The sequence below is a fragment of the Aspergillus vadensis genome (genome assembly GCF_003184925.1).
Source record: "Aspergillus vadensis CBS 113365 unplaced genomic scaffold BO88scaffold_11, whole genome shotgun sequence".
Taxonomy (NCBI): domain Eukaryota; kingdom Fungi; phylum Ascomycota; class Eurotiomycetes; order Eurotiales; family Aspergillaceae; genus Aspergillus; species Aspergillus vadensis.
The window spans coordinates 264,534-280,120 of NW_020292049.1; the positions used below are offsets into that span (position 1 = coordinate 264,534).

At 51.7% G+C, this 15,587-nt stretch overlaps 5 protein-coding genes across 5 annotated transcripts; 4 read left to right on the forward strand and 1 right to left on the reverse strand.

Moving 5' to 3' along the window:
* Positions 1 to 561: 561 nt before the first annotated feature.
* On the forward strand, positions 562 to 2,385 carry BO88DRAFT_404817 (iron-containing alcohol dehydrogenase). Its single transcript, XM_025706722.1, has 5 exons — positions 562 to 1,510; positions 1,591 to 1,615; positions 1,685 to 1,692; positions 1,757 to 2,160; positions 2,323 to 2,385. Exons 1-4 carry the CDS (start codon positions 632 to 634, stop codon positions 2,051 to 2,053), a joined length of 1,209 nt encoding a protein of 402 aa, XP_025562896.1. The 5' UTR covers positions 562 to 631; the 3' UTR covers positions 2,054 to 2,160; positions 2,323 to 2,385.
* A 189-nt stretch (positions 2,386 to 2,574) lies between these two features.
* On the forward strand, positions 2,575 to 2,986 carry BO88DRAFT_453555 (uncharacterized protein; the record flags this gene model as incomplete). The annotated part of the gene is made up of 2 exons (XM_025710752.1): positions 2,575 to 2,834; positions 2,956 to 2,986. The coding sequence occupies 2 exons, from the start codon at positions 2,575 to 2,577 to the stop codon at positions 2,984 to 2,986; spliced, it is 291 nt and encodes a 96-aa protein (XP_025562897.1).
* A 1,801-nt stretch (positions 2,987 to 4,787) lies between these two features.
* On the forward strand, positions 4,788 to 9,303 carry BO88DRAFT_340079 (phospholipid-translocating P-type ATPase domain-containing protein; the record flags this gene model as incomplete). Its single annotated transcript, XM_025703051.1, has 3 exons — positions 4,788 to 8,072; positions 8,155 to 8,384; positions 8,445 to 9,303. The coding sequence occupies 3 exons, from the start codon at positions 4,788 to 4,790 to the stop codon at positions 9,301 to 9,303; spliced, it is 4,374 nt and encodes a 1,457-aa protein (XP_025562898.1).
* Positions 9,304 to 9,970: 667 nt separating this feature from the next.
* On the reverse strand, positions 9,971 to 12,176 carry BO88DRAFT_462447 (trichothecene efflux pump; the record flags this gene model as incomplete). The annotated part of the gene is made up of 9 exons (XM_025711213.1): positions 9,971 to 10,510; positions 10,568 to 10,732; positions 10,800 to 10,866; positions 10,921 to 11,035; positions 11,102 to 11,194; positions 11,256 to 11,757; positions 11,826 to 11,878; positions 11,938 to 11,971; positions 12,024 to 12,176. 9 exons carry the CDS (start codon positions 12,174 to 12,176, stop codon positions 9,971 to 9,973), a joined length of 1,722 nt encoding a protein of 573 aa, XP_025562899.1.
* A 647-nt stretch (positions 12,177 to 12,823) lies between these two features.
* Positions 12,824 to 14,237, forward strand: BO88DRAFT_340623 (uncharacterized protein; the record flags this gene model as incomplete). Its single annotated transcript, XM_025703064.1, has 6 exons — positions 12,824 to 13,018; positions 13,084 to 13,120; positions 13,183 to 13,253; positions 13,317 to 13,696; positions 13,753 to 13,814; positions 13,882 to 14,237. 6 exons carry the CDS (start codon positions 12,824 to 12,826, stop codon positions 14,235 to 14,237), a joined length of 1,101 nt encoding a protein of 366 aa, XP_025562900.1.
* Between the last annotated feature and the right edge of the window lie 1,350 nt (positions 14,238 to 15,587).

Genomic DNA, 15,587 nt, shown 5'->3' on the forward strand with positions numbered 1-15,587 from the left:
GGTGCTTAGAATGCTTAGAAATCTGCAGGCATCTCATCCACCAGATTCAGGGTCTAGACATTGAGCTAAAATCAGGATGTCTTCCCACGAATGAGTGGTGCTTGGAGGCGCTCATTGGAGCGTTCACTGGCGGTGGTAGGGGTGATGTTATGATGTTATTCCCAGTCGGTCCTTATCGGCAAAGGCGGTCCGATAAGCAATAAGGATTGTGATGCATTTGCCAATCAACATACACCGCATCATCTTGCGGTTGCCAGGATTGCTGAACCCTGAAGCCTGAAACTTGAGACAGTGGAGCATCTTTTCTAAGTGTGCATCAATTTGCACTACGGCCATGTGTTATACCAGTACCTCCAACCAGTGTCTCCGATCGATACCTTGAGGCTTGGCCTCCCGGGAGCATCCATCGTTAGTAACCTCGTATGGATTAGTTCAGTCCAGTCTGACTGTCTACTAGACTAGCGGCTGCACACGCGAAATTGCCGATTACTTGTACCCCGCGTAGCATCCGGTTTATGTTCATCCAGACGTGTCACAAATAGTACCTATCCAGGCTTTGCCGTCGTGCTGCTCGTTCCTGACCGAATCGATTTGTCGACCACCTCTTCAACCAAGTTCACGCGCCCAGACCATGCGGCAGAAGATCAAGCAACTCGACCTAGACGGTCGCGAGGGCCACGATGCCATTTTTGAGGCCTCCTACCTGGATGATATTCCGGCCGCCTTGGAGGAATGGGGAGCGTCTCGCATCCTACTAGTCGTGAGCACGACCCTCGACACTAAAACATCCAAGATCAAAGACTTGGAGGCCCGGCTATCCCATTGTGTGCTACAAAAGAAAACGGGAGTGGGAAGTCACTCCCCGTACCGGGACATCATGGATATTGCCCATACCATTCAGTCACAGGGCATTCAGGCTGTCATCTCCATCGGGTCCGGTTCCTACTCCGACGCATGCAAGATCGCCGTCATGCTCAGTGCAACTCTCCCAGCCGGCTTCGGCACAGACGATATGGAAGCCCTGGTCGATCAGGTTTACGGTCTGGCTGGCCCCGACGGGATCAAAGCACCCACCACTAAGCTCATCTGCGTGCCGACCAGTCTCAGCGCCGGGGAGTGGAACCATTATGCCAGCGGCACCAATGCCCAGGGCAAGAAACAGCACTTTATGCATCCCGAGGGATCCCCGAGCTTGATCCTGATGGACCCGCGGATCGCAAGTACCATGCCCTCACACCTGTGGCTGGCGTCAGGTGTGCGGGCTGTGGATCATTTCGTGGAGACACTGTGCAATCCTGAGTGCCACGAGGAAGCCACGGAGCATATCAAGAAAGCGCTGCCAATCCTGATCCGGGGTCTCAAAGATTATCACACCGGTCAGGAAAAGCATGATGAACAGGAATTGCTCAAAGGCATCTCGGAATGTCAGCGCGGCTCACGAGACGCTCTCCTGCCCTTCATTCAATGGAAGATTAATATGGGGCCAAGCCATGCGATCGGCCATCAACTCGTGAGTCCGCTCTTTGGTGACGCATCTACATCGACTGTACTGCGATAAAGACCACTAACCACTCAACTTCTGCACAACAGGGAAGTGTCGCTGGTGTGCAGCATGGTAAGTGATCCAGGAACCACTTCAAGCTGCGGAAAGTAGAAAGCTACTAACCGCTCTACGTATATCCAGGAATAACGGTAACTAAATCCGAGTATGCCACTAATTGTGGACAGGCCGACTAACCTTCCACGTTTTGTGTAGAGTTGCATCATCTTACCCGCGACGTTGCGATACACCAAGCCTCAAACCGCGGCTGCCCAGGAGATAATCCTCGACATTTTCAACTCGGTGTTGGGGTTCCAGGAGACTGAAGCCGCTGACGCCATGTTACGATTTGTGCAACTCCTGGGGATGCCATCCCGGCTGTCCGAGGTCAACGTGACTAGTGACGAGCAGTTGCACAAGATTGCCGATATGACTTTGACCGACGTCTTGGCAGAAAAAGGGAACCTGCCGGACAGAGCTGGTGTGCTGCAGATCCTCGAAATGGCTCGGTAAACAAGTATTAAGCGGCGGGTCGACGGAGGCATCTTCATTTCCCCCTTCGTCGTACTATGCTTCTGGGATTATATTCCACCACGAAGAGTGGAAGACTGCCTTGAAGTGTAAGCTGTTCCTTTAATCCCATTTTGTGCTTCTGGTTTGTTCAAGAGTCCAACATCTGTGGGATGGGTCATGGACGCGCGTCCAGAAAGCGCGCGGGAAGGAATGGAAACAGCACAGTGCATCCGAGACTCCACTGACGTCATGGGTCACTGCACCTTTAGTTAGCAGTTAGCAGTTAAGACTAGTTAGACAGTATATCTTCGAGATGCCATCTGGCATATCCGGTCATAGATGCACATAACTGTGAGTTGCTGCCCATCTGAGCGTGACAGCTTCTGAGGTATGTAGTCAGACCCACTCAGGTAGAAATTGATTACTGAGCCATAAGCACGACCAGCAGATACTTGTCAGGTTCTGCGTACGGCAAATAAACTATCACCAGTTGAAGAAATATCTACCAGATCGCGGTGAACATGCCTGTTGGAAATCAGGATCCCGGAGTGACTGGCGCGGCCAAATTCGTCACATCGACCCTCGGCAACGCGGTCGGCGGCGTCTCTCGCACTGTTGGCGGGGTGACAGGCGCCGCGGGGCGAGGTATCGGCGATACCATCACCGGCGCCACAGGGAGCGCGGGGAAGCCTGTGGGCGATGCACTGGGGAGTGTGGGCAGCGGCGTGGAAGATGGAGCTCGAAAGGTTGCCAAGGGAATTGAAGATGCTGGACAGTGGAAGTGAGAGAGGGGGAATAAGAGTAAACAATGATGATGTCGGTCGGTCGGTAGGCGGTGTGCTATTTTCCTGCAGTTTCATGATTCTTACTGTTGCTTGCGATTGGTGAACAATTGTCTATAGAAGCAAGCTGGATAGCCCTCAATCCTATTAGGGTGCTTTTGATTAATGTGATTAATGATTATCTACGTCTGCAGGATCAGCACATTAATCTAAAGTTTCAAGCATTGCTTCCACTGCCTCTTGTACTTGCATATTTTTTTGCGGCAGAATGTTCTATAAAAGTAAGCGGTCAGTGAAAGCATGACTGGAGGCCCCGAACATGCAACTGAACAACTATTGATGTTGGCTAATAGTTCTATTATTATCTGCTTTTGCTAGGGGGGCCATTCTATCCATAGTCAACAAATTCTAGTATTAGTCTCCGTCAGCTTAGTAGTGCTACTACTTACTAACTATCTAGTACAGCCTTATCCTCCCTTTGTGTCCCTATGCGGCTGTGACACCTCCTCCCGAGAGTATATATTTAGTAGACGACTAGACTAGTACTACTCTTCAAATGCAACTACAGATTACCACATCAACCCTGCTGCCCTGAGCGCAGGGCACAGCCAACTTCCATGGAGATACATTGCATTAGTGTGCTTAGTATGACTAGTATCAGTAGTATTATAATCTACGCAGTCTTCTCTCTCAGAGTAGCAATCATAAATCATGGCATTGAGAAAGGGATCGTTCGTATCCGAGCTGGCTAAGCGGAAGTAATACTAGTACTGGATAATTGTTGCAGTAATATATTATGACGGCGGATACTCCGCGCAAGAGAATACTGAAAGAGGCAAGATGGTGCATTCCGGATTGATAAGCAGCACACTGCCCCGTCGTCCAGAGGGGCAATGCATTTTACAGTAGCACTGGATGGATGCTGGATAGTACCTCGTGTTGGTACTTGTTAATACTACTAAGCAAGCCGTCAGCAGCAAAATCGACGTCGACCCAGCCTTGCGGTACCAGGGTACAAGGAAACCGCCACTGGAACCAACCCTTTTTATCCTTCTGAACTGGTTGACTCCGGCACCCCGACTCCGAGAACAGAACGGATAGCGGAAGATGGAAGGAAAACCTTAAAGTCCGAGCCAAATTGACGAGAAGCTAGAGGCAGAAGGCGAGAGAAAAGCCGAAGAAGCCCCTTCAGCTTAACTAAGCCGACCGGGGGAAGGACTGAGTCAGCGCCCGTACTAACCAGATGGAGGCCTGTGAGTGGCTCAATGGGGATTAGTGGACGGGTTGCCTCAGTGCGGCATCCACGAATTGGGGCCCGTCGCCGGTCAGTCCCGGCTCAGGCTTGAGCTCGCCTCCTCACTCTACTGACTAGTTAGTCGGTAGTAGTTCCTCACTACTAGTATTAGTATTACTCTCACTGCCTCCTCCTTCCCTTCCAGCCCCGGCCTTTCTGCCAGCCATCTTGCGGCTTCTCTTCCCCCCCATCCTGTCTCTTTTGACTCCTCCACCTCCCTCCGCATTCCACCTCCTGGCATCTTACTGTTGCTGACGCTCGACTGCCCCTCGATACCTCCCGCGTCGCTCACTCACTCCCGATACGCGCGTCAAGCCCCGTCCGCCCTTGATCTACCCTGCCAGCTCCGCTACACTTGGTTTTCTGCTACTCTCGCCGAACCCTACGATCGCTGCGATCTCGCGAACGACCACCCCGCGCCTGTCCTCCCCGCCGTTCGTCAGGTTCGAAGAAGCGACCGGGTCTGGAGCAGACTATCGCGACAAATTCCCGCTCCCTGTCTTGAATCCGCTATCCTTCGTCATCCGGTCAATTAACTGCGCGGCTGCGATTGCTCCCCGAAGGCCTGCGTGGCCGCCTCACGCAGGGTCCCTCCGTCCTAGCCGATTCGATGATTGCCGCCCGCTGTTGAACATAGTCCGGGAATTACCCATTGTAAATGGATCCCATACACGGGAAAGGGGACGAGGAACTGAGTCGGGCCTCCGATGAGGTTCCTCCAATTCCTGACCAGGAAGCCAAATCCACCAAGCGCGCACGATGGGCGACAAAACGCATGACCGCCGCCAGCGGTCTTCGGAAGAGAGTCTCCATTCTGGAACGGGGTAACCGACGTAATACGCGGAACAACATAACTGATGCAGCAACCGCCGGGCCGGAAAGCAATGAAACAGAAACAGCTTCATCGCGAAAAGTCTACTTTAACCTTCCCATCCCGGACAGCGAGCGGGACGAGGAAGGCAATCTGAAGAACGTTTATCCCCGCAACAAGATTCGCACTTCTATCTACACGCCATTGACGTTCATCCCGAAGAACTTGTGGTTGCAGTTCCACAACATTGCTAATCTTTACTTCTTATTCGTCATTATTCTGCAGTGTTTCTCCATCTTCGGAGACGCCGACCCGGGCCTGAGTGCTGTTCCCTTGATCATTATCGTCGTGGTCACCTCAATCAAGGATGCCATCGAGGACTGGAGGCGAACGGTATCCGATAACGAACTCAACAACTCCCCGGTTTACCGTCTGACCGATTGGCACAATGTCAACGTCACCCTTGACAATGTGTCCGCCTGGCGAAAGTTCAAAAAGGCCTGTACTCGGGCCACCGTATTCACCTACCGTTCCATGAAAAAGCTCGTGCGCCGCAAGTCCGCCGACAAAGACGTGGCGGGAGATGTTGAGATGGCGGATGCCCGGCCATCCGTGGAACCCACCTCTCCGATTGAATTGAGGGCCGTGTCCCTCGATGCCCGTGCTTCTGGAGATTGGCCGGATCATGCAGATCATTCCGGCAGAAATGCGGCCTCGGGCCGCGTCAAAGGCGACATCCTCAATCCGACCAAGACTGCTTCCGGGCAGGCTCGCTTCAAGCGTCAGCACTGGAAGGATGTCAACGTCGGTGACTTTGTGCGGCTGTACAACGGTGACCAGATTCCCGCGGACATGGTGATTCTCTCAACCTCTGACCCAGACGGTGCCTGCTATGTGGAAACCAAAAACCTGGACGGGGAGACCAATTTGAAGGTTCGCCATGCCCTTAACTGTGGTCGCGCAGTACGGAATGCTCGCGACTGTGAAAGAGCGGAATTCGTTATCGAAAGCCCTCCCCCGCATGCCAATCTCTATTCATTCAGCGGTGCCATTTACTATAACCAACAGGACGATCCGGAGGCGCCGCCCCAGGAACGGGTAGAGCCCATCACCATCAACAATATTCTCCTCCGTGGCTGCAGCCTTCAGAACACAGAGTGGGCGTTGGGTGTGGCCTTGTTCACCGGTTCGGAATCAAAGATCATGTTGAATCAGGGCATCACTCCGACTAAGCGACCGCAAATGGCACGTAACATGAACTGGAACGTTCTTTACAACTTTGCGATCCTCTTCATCATGTGCTTGATATCCGGTTTTATCAACGGTTTTGCCTGGGGACTGGATGACGCGTCCTTGACTTTCTTCGAATACGGCTCCTATGGTGGATCCCCCGCCGTGGAAGGTGTCGTTGCCTTCTGGGTTGGTGTGGTTCTCTTTCAGAACTTGGTTCCCATTGCATTGTACATCTCACTGGAAATCGTGCGCTGGATCCAAGCGCTCTTTATATTCTTCGACCAGCACATGTACTACGAGCGGCTTCAGATGTCTTGCGTTCCAAAGGCCTGGAACATATCAGATGACATCGGGCAGATCGAGTATATCTTCTCGGATAAAACAGGTACTTTGACGCAGAATGTCATGGAGTTCAAGAAATGTACGGTCAACGGGGTTGCATACGGTGAGGCCTATACTGAGGCCCAGTTGGGAATGCAGAGACGACAGGGCTTGTTGAATGTGGAGGAGGAAGCTGCCAAGGCTCGCCAACGTATCAGCGACGGTCGCGTGGAAATGCTGCAGCGACTGCGTCAACTGCACGACAACCCATATCTCAAAGACGAAAACCTGACCTTTGTCTCGCCTCAGTACGCAGCGGACCTAGGTGGTGCGTCTGGCGATGCCCAGAAGCAAGCTGTCGAGAGTTTCATGGCCGCTCTGGCGTTGTGCCACACAGTGGTTACGGAACGGATTCCGGGTGACCCCCCGCAAATTGAGTTCAAAGCCCAGTCTCCCGATGAGGCTGCCTTGGTGGCTACTGCTCGCGACTGTGGATTCACAGCGATGGGTCGCTCCGGAGATAGGCTCCTTGTTAACATCATGGGCGAAGAACGCAGTTATCGGATTCTGAACATTTTGGAGTTCAACTCGACGCGTAAGAGAATGAGTGTTATCGTTCAAATGCCGGACGGAACCATCCGTCTGTTGTGTAAGGGCGCTGACACGGTCATTTACTCTCGCTTGGCTCCTGGTCAACAACGGCAGTTGAGGGATGCTACCTCACAGCACCTTGAGACCTTTGCTCAAGAAGGTCTCCGTGTGCTCTGCGTGGCAGAACGTATTCTCGACGAGGAATTCTACCGCGAGTGGAGTCTTAAGCACGACGTGGCAGCTGCAGCCATTGTGGATCGCGAAGAGAAACTGGATGAGGTCGCAGGTATCATTGAACAGGATCTGATGCTCCTGGGTGGCACGGCAATTGAAGATCGGCTGCAAGATGGTGTGCCCGATACCATCTCTTTGTTGGCTGACGCCGGTATCAAGTTGTGGGTCTTGACAGGCGATAAAATCGAAACGGCCATTAACATCGGTTACTCCTGCAACCTTCTGAACAACGACATGGATATTATGGTATTGAGTGCTCCAGATTCGGATATGGCTGCCAAGGAGCTGGACAGTAAGCTCGAACAGTTCGGAATTACTGGCTCGGACGAGGAATTAGCCGCGGCACGCCAGGACCACTCGCCACCCCCATCGACCCATGCCCTTGTCCTCGATGGGGACTGTCTTCGATTGATGTTGGACGATGCCCTGAGGCAGAAATTCCTGTTGCTTTGCCGGCGCTGCAAGTCCGTCCTTTGTTGCCGTGTCAGTCCCGCCCAAAAAGCGGCGGTTGTTGATATGGTCAAGACTGGTTTGAACATCATGGCTTTGTCGATTGGAGATGGCGCCAACGATGTCGCCATGATCCAAAAAGCGGATGTTGGTGTAGGTATTGCAGGAGAGGAAGGTCGGCAGGCAGTCATGTGTGCCGATTACGCCATCGGTCAGTTCCGGTTCCTACAGCGTCTCATTCTCGTTCATGGACGATGGTCGTATCGGCGGCTGGGTGAGACGACGGCCAATTTTTTCTACAAGGTAAGCAACCCTTTAGATTCCCGTTGGAGCGAACGGCGGGTCATAGCTTGGCTTAAGAACTTTGACGCTAATTTGGCCCTAGAACTTGGTGTGGACGTTCGCGCTATTCTGGTATTCGATCTATGACAACTTCGACGGCTCCTACCTCTTCGAATACACGTATATTACCCTGGTGAACGTTGCCTTCACCTCCCTACCGGTCATTTTCATGGGAATTTTCGATCAGGATGTCGATGACAGGGTGTCTCTGGCCGTGCCGCAGCTCTACATGCGGGGTATTGAGCGTAAGGAGTGGACGCAGTTGAAGTTCTGGTGAGTTTGCCTGCTATGTCCCAAGTCTGCTGTCTTGAATCCAAGCTAACGGTTGATCAGGATCTACATGTTCGACGGCTTCTACCAATCCATCATCTGTTTCTTCATGCCGTACAGGCTGTACTCGGTGGCCAATTTCCAAACAGAAAACGGACTCAGCATCGACGACCGGTATCGCGTGGGTGTGCTAGTCGCCACCTGTGCCGTGGTTGCTAGCAACACTTACGTGATGATGAACATGTACCGATGGGATTGGCTCTCTAGCTTGATTAACGCGATCAGTTCACTATTGATCTTCTTCTGGACTGGTGTCTACTCATCCTTTGAGTCATCGTCGACATTCTATGGCGCCGCTCACCAGGTTTATGGTGCGCTGTCATTTTGGGTGGTCCTCCTTCTGACCGTAGTAATGTGTCTTATCCCACGATTCGTCATCAAGTGCATCCAGAAGGTCTACTTCCCTCTGGATGTCGACATTGTCCGTGAACAAGTCATCCTGGGTCAGTTCGATCATCTGAAGAAGTACGAAGCCTACGTACCACCCGGTGCCACCAAGCTGGCAGCTTCATCGGACAGTGAAGCCTCGACCATTCCCTCGGACGGAGGCCATACTCCTCAGCCCCATGTCACGCGCGACTACCCCGTGCCTAATGGAGTTGACCGCACGGCGGATTCGACACCTGTTGCACCGTTAGTCGATGCCCAAGGCGCGCCAACCAACCTGGGCAGCCAAGTGACCAGCGCCAACGCGAGCAGCGTGGCTTTTGGACTCCAGCGCCGCGAGTCTTCTGAGAGCACCAGTCGAGACCAATCGGCTTTCTCCAGCCAGCTCCTAGCTGTTGATTCCACCAGCATGGAACCTCAAATGCCTCACAGTCCACTCAAAAGCCGAAGCGACCCCTCGACATACCCTGTATAGATAGAGTTCGAGCCCCCCTCCCCTGCTTCTTCTCTTCACCCCCGAAAACTGTCGATATACATACCACTCCCGACTCGTTGCGATTTGACCAAAAGCTATTCAGCAACTTTCTCATTATCTACCGTGGAATTTTGATGCCTTCTATGAAGTTATCTGCCACCTTTGTGTGATTCTTTCTTATTTCCTTTTCTTTTCTGATTTACCCTGGTGTTGGTGGGTTTTCCTTCGAATTTCTTCATTCTCATGGTATTCCCCAACTTCACGGTGCATTTTCATTTTCACTTTTTCCCGTTCTTGTGTCCACGTCTCGCCCTGCCGATTATAACACCTACCTACCCCTCGAGCTCAGCCAGCACCGGTTTGCCTGTTCGGCATCCGTGCTGATGTGCCTCATCTTTGTTCAAACACATAATGTCTGAATTTTCTTACGATCGTGAACAGCTTATTTCCTTTCTCTTGTTTATACCGACCTCGGATATATACACACAACGCAGTGTTGTAATATAGACAGCCATCTATTAGTGAATTACATGACTTTTCAGTATGCTACTAGCCCCCTACATAGTCAACCAGTGATCAAAGAAACTGTAATTCAAGCTCATGAACATGACCCCAAAATAATTTCCAATGTAATACCCACACACACAAAAGAACCCCAAACACACATCTAAACCTCCCCTCCATCCTTCAACTTTTCCTCACTCCCCCCTTTCCCATCCCCATCCACACCCCCCAACTTGGCCGCCACATCCTTTGTAAACTTCGCATCTACCCCCTCGGCAAAACACGCCGCAATCACAGACAACCCACCAAACGCAATACTCACCAGAAACACCGTGCGAAACGACTGCGAATACGCCGTCTTCACCGCCTCTGTCACCTTCCCCAAAATGCTCGCCGTCATACCGGGGACAGCGTCATACGCGGCCGTCGTCCCCGCCGACACCGCCTCAAGCAGATCCGTCAGCGACGATGAAGGTAGGCCCGCATTCAACGCGGCGGCAGATACATCTCGCGGCAAGTCCACTGCGATGCGGTTGTCCAGAATGGCGACGTAGATGGCGGTGGCGATGGTGCCGGCGACTTGCTTTGCGGAGCCGAGGAAGCCGCTTGCGAGGCCGATGTCTTGGGGCGAGCAGTACAATGGGCACATGATTATGGTTATTAGTTCGAGGTAGCCGACCCAGAAGCCGCCGATGGCGGTGAACTATTTGATCTATCTTAGTAACATTGTGAGGATGGGAAGGCATGGGGATACGCGTACTGCGATGCCGTATGCCTGGCGGTACTGATTAATGGATGCCAGGGCACCCGAGAATGCGGTGATCATTAGAGTGGTTATGATCAGTTGATATTTTGTGTATCCCACGGGTTTCATTAGGATGCCGGCGGCGACTTCGCCGACAATGACGCCAGCTCCAGTGGAGATCTATGTATGGGATGTGGGTTAGAGAGAGGTTTTGTAGGTGGTAGACAGGGGCAGGGGGGCTGCTTACTGAAAGCCAGCCAGTTTTGATGGTGTCGGTAGTGTAGAGGGCGGTGATGGCGGTTGGCCAGAGGAGACTGTAATGGTTTGTCATTAGATTGATATTGAGGAGACTGGAGATATAAGCATACCTCATGGAGAAGTAGACCATGTTTCCTACAAGGGCCGAGCACACCGCACCGGTGTATCCACGGTTTCGGAGTAAGGACATGGGGAGGAGGGGCTGCTGCAAGGGAACGAAGATTTCTGTTGATTGGGAAGGAAGTGAGTCAGTTTGTTAAGTAGTCTGCGGTGCATGGCTGGTTCACGCACCATATAAAGCAAAAGCAAGCAAGCAAACGAATCCGATGACCAGAACAGCAACGACATGGGCTGAGTCCCATGCATACGATGTGCCACCCCATGCTGATAGAAAATCGGGTTAGCACCTTGCAAGAACCAAGTTAGAGCTGAAATGGAGACTCACAAAGGCCAAGTAGGACTAGGATCAATCCGCCGGCGTACAGGAGAAAGCCAATATAGTCGAATTTCTTGAGACCATCGATGCGGCTCTCATTTCCGCGCTTGGCATCCCAGCCAGGAGGGAAGTAAAACAGAACCAGCAGAATGATAGACAGACCACAGGTGATGATGTTCAGGTAGTAGGTCCAGCGCCAGGAGCGGGCGGTGTTGGCGATGAACAGATCTGCAATCAGAGAACCAAACGCAGAGAATGGCAGCGTTGTGATGAAGATGCCGGCGTTGACAACCGGACGAGCACGGTTGGGGACCAGCTCAGCGATTACGAAGCTGAAAGTCAATTGCACTGCGGCAGCGAGACCGCAAAGGACACTGCCCCCGATGACGGTAGGAACGGTTTTGGCTGTTGCGCAGACTATGGCGCCGATGAGGCCGAGGAGTTGCCCTCCAATCAAGATGTAACGGCGACCAAAAAGGTCTCCTAAGCGACCAACTAGTAGAAGGCCAACCTAGAGTGTGCTTAGGAAGTCTGTATACTTGGAAGGAGCATATTTTAACAAAAGGAAGATGCTCTTACTCCGGAGATCAGTGTGAAAACAGTCGAGATCAAGCTGTAGCTAGGGTCCGGCCCTGCAAGTAGATCGAAAGTCAGTCAGCATTTGTTAGTTGAGTATCGGTTATCAACTCACCCAGGTCAGCATTGATAGCGCTCAAGCTGTTTACCTATTCGATAGTCAGCTACAGACTTGCTGCGAGAATAGATGGAGAAACTGACTGGTAAGACATAGCCCAGGTAGAGACTGATGGCCATCAAACACACGGCAATGAGAGAGCCGACAAAGTTCTTACTGCAGTAGTATCCGGCCGGCAATTCATCTAAATCGACAGGGGTGGCCGTTAGCTCACCGACATTCTTTTGGTCCATCATCCTGCCTTGAAAATTACTGGTGGAAGCGGATTTGCGAAAAGAATGAGGAAAGGGAGGAGACAGGGGGATAAAGTTAAAGGAAAAGCCGGTTAAAACGTGGGAAGGTAAATTGCGGTTAAAGCAGCAGACGCCGCCGCAGAAACGAAGCCATGACGAATCGGAATGGGAACGACTGGCCTGGACCCAGTCGAGGGCATCAAACCATCTAAAAAAGTCCGATTTGAGAGGGGTGAATTTAGGGCATTTTGTGATCCCTGCCTAGTGCCTTCGTGGAGACCGACGGTGTCACGGCGCCATATTAGTTGGACAACTAGCATTTCCGTCCCTGGGAGCGGGTGGAGCATCTATTATGTTCCTTATCAAATGGCCAGGGCCATACTTGTTTAGATAGTGTCCAGACGATCTAATAATTGCCGATGGATCGTGGTCATTCCTCACTCAGCCAACCGAAACCTCGAGACGGGTCGCTCGGAGAAATGCCATTCCTGCATCCTGCATCCTGCATCCTGCACCCAGTAACTAGCCATGTATCTAAGAACATTACACTTCGAATTACCCTCGCAAATGTAGACTCTCTGAGACTTTGCCCGGGCTGCGACTCGTCTCGTCCTTCTTGCGTACTTGCCAGGCCAAATAGACACCCTTCCATGGACGTCGTGTGGAAGGAGGTGTCGTCGACCGACCCTCCAATCGACTTGAAGGCATCTCGAGTGCCGTCAATCATTGCCTGCAACACTATTCTTCTTGTGATCGCGACCGCTGGGATATCAGTCCGTCTGTTCGTCCGACTTCGCTACCTCTCAGGGATAAACTTTGATGATCTATTATGCGTGGCCAGCTGGGTACGCTTCCTGGCCCTGTTGAATTCGCTCATGCTCTCCCAAATATTGACACTAGGATGCCCAAGGTCTTCACTTTTGTTCTGTGCTTTGTGTGTATCTGGAGTAAGCTGTCACTAATCAAATGCGCACACGATTGGATAAAGCTGACGAAACTCCTCCCACAGTGACCCGATATGGCTACGGAAAGCACATTGCGACGATAAGTAGCTCGGAGAAGCTGGATATGTTTCTCAAGGTTCGAAATACACTAAAAGAACGAGGCCGCTTTCGTGCTGATCAAATTCTCATTGACTTATAGCTTGACTTTGTCAGCATGATTGCGTATCTTCTCGCCCTCGGCACCGTCAAGGTCTCATTCTGCCTCCTTTACCTGCAGATCTTCCCTGGAAAGGCTTTTCGAATTGCTTGCTGGAGCTTAATGGGCCTCATTGTCGCTGAAACAATCGAGGAAACATTTGTCGTGATCTTCCAATGCTCACCGATTCACAAGGCATGGGATGCTAGCGGCAACGTCAAAGGCCAATGTCTATCTCTGACGGCCTTCTACTACATCTCCTTCGGAATCCGCTTGGCTACTGATCTAGCGCTCTTCGCTCTCCCTCTTCCGAAAGTGATGAAATTGAACATGACATTAGGCAAACGAGCCGGACTCGTGATGATGTTTGGATTGGGTGTGCTGTATGCTGGTTCCCCTTAGCTGAAAACCACCTGGGGGCTACGAATAACCGCAATAGGGTCTCTGTGACGAGTATAATCCGAGCGACGTACATAAGCAATTTTTCTGAGGACCACACCTGTGTGTTGCCCCTCCCTTTGGACCATTGCGTGTGCTGCGGCTAACGACCGATTTACTATATGAACAGGGACACTTGTCAACACTCTCAATTGGTCTAGTGTCGAAGTGGCTGTGGCCATCTTCATCGCCTGCATCCCTTCTTTCAAGTCGCTCATCAGCTTCCAATTTCCTGCTTTACAACGGCTACTCGGGCTTTCCAGCAAGGGCGACTCGACCGGTCGGTCGAAGATGTATGGGACATCGACGCGCCGGACCAATAACGGGCGATCCACCATTGGACATCAGAGTATCAAGCTGAATACTATGACGGGGCAGAGCCGGGCCGATGTTGAAGCTAGTCGCAATGGCTCGGAGGAGCGGATTATCGGGGCTCATGAAGGCATTCACGTCACCACGGATGTGAGTGTAAATGAAAGTGATTGATATGTGGTAGTATACTTCGATTGTACAGATTTCTTATATTATCTATAATCTCTATATATTTGTGATCTCTGACTATCGGGTTCGTCCTTACCTGCAATGGACGGAAGAATGTTGTGTGTGCAGACCAATTACTAAGTTAGCACACGCCCCCATCGATCAATGTAATTAGCTCCAATGGCACCATGCGTGACAGCGACCGAGAGTTAAAGTCAAGAAGCTATTGAATCTTGGCGCTGAGGTTGCCCTTAGGGCATGGGAGGTGGGCCCGTTCGGAAAGGTTACCCCGAGAAGGGAAAAACCATCAACCATGCGAGTCGAATGCGCGGACGACTTCCGGGGAAGGTGACCCTGGTGGAAACTGTAATGTAATCCCAGTGGGAGAGCAAAGAGATATCAAATAAGTACGATGGGCTAGCAGCCGGTTAGTTCTATCGAATCGGATTAAAATGTCATTCAAGTATAGGGGTTTCCCAAGCCCTCTCAATGATAAGTTTGGGAAACTCGTGAATCGACGGGTTATCTTTCCACTGATCCGCGGGACAAGCAATTTCAAGCTTAATATCGAAATGGCCCACTTAGCGTGGTGCTTTTAGCTTCCACGACCTCCGAGTCCAATAGAAACGCCCAGGATCAAGCCTCCTTTACTTGCTGAGGCAACGTGCAAGCTGTCGGTTTTCTACTGGTGTCACATATGCGTTGGCCAGAGTGACTAGTTGGCTAGCCCAAGTACCACCGAGGCCACAAAACAGGCTTCCCTAGACCTGCTGTGTCTTGGTAAAGCTCCACAGGGCACTGTTTGCTCCTGTAGATGCTGCCTGGACTTCGGAGATGATCAGTTCGAGAATAAGGGAGCATGTTACCCGATTGCTAGAATTCTGGCTTCCGCCAGCCCTTCCCCAACCATGACCAGAAAGGACAAACAAACGAATCCTTCCCTTCCTTCAACCACATCCAAGCCAAGTATGGTGGCGGTAGAGCGGGCTTGTTTCGGCCGATCATAAACCCCCGAGAAATCGCAGGAGCCAGCCGTGGAATGCCAAGCCATGAGGGCAGGGGAAGCCAAGTTGATTAAAGCTATTTAGTAACTGACACAAGCGTCTTGGCTCGTAGTCTATCTGTCAACCCATTCTCTTTCAAAGGCTGAAGCTGTATATTTGAATCGCCCGCCTTCTCTCCGGCTTTCCCTTTTCTGGTAGTACCTGGTAAGACCTCACGTTCTTTCTATCAGATGTCATGTGCTCATCATTCCACGCGTCAGAGGAAATTATCGACCCACCAACCCGCAGTTTCTTTGTTCACTCAAGGAACCATTCATGCTGGACGTATCCGCTTCCGTAAGCCAATTGATAA

Coding starts and splice junctions, on each gene's coding strand:
- BO88DRAFT_404817 (XM_025706722.1), top strand. CDS start 632: ATGCGGCAGAAGATCAAGCAACTCGACCTAGACGGTCGCGAGGGCCAC. Junction 1,511..1,590: donor ATGCGATCGGCCATCAACTC/GTGAGTCCGCTC, acceptor TCTGCACAACAG/GGAAGTGTCGCTGGTGTGCA.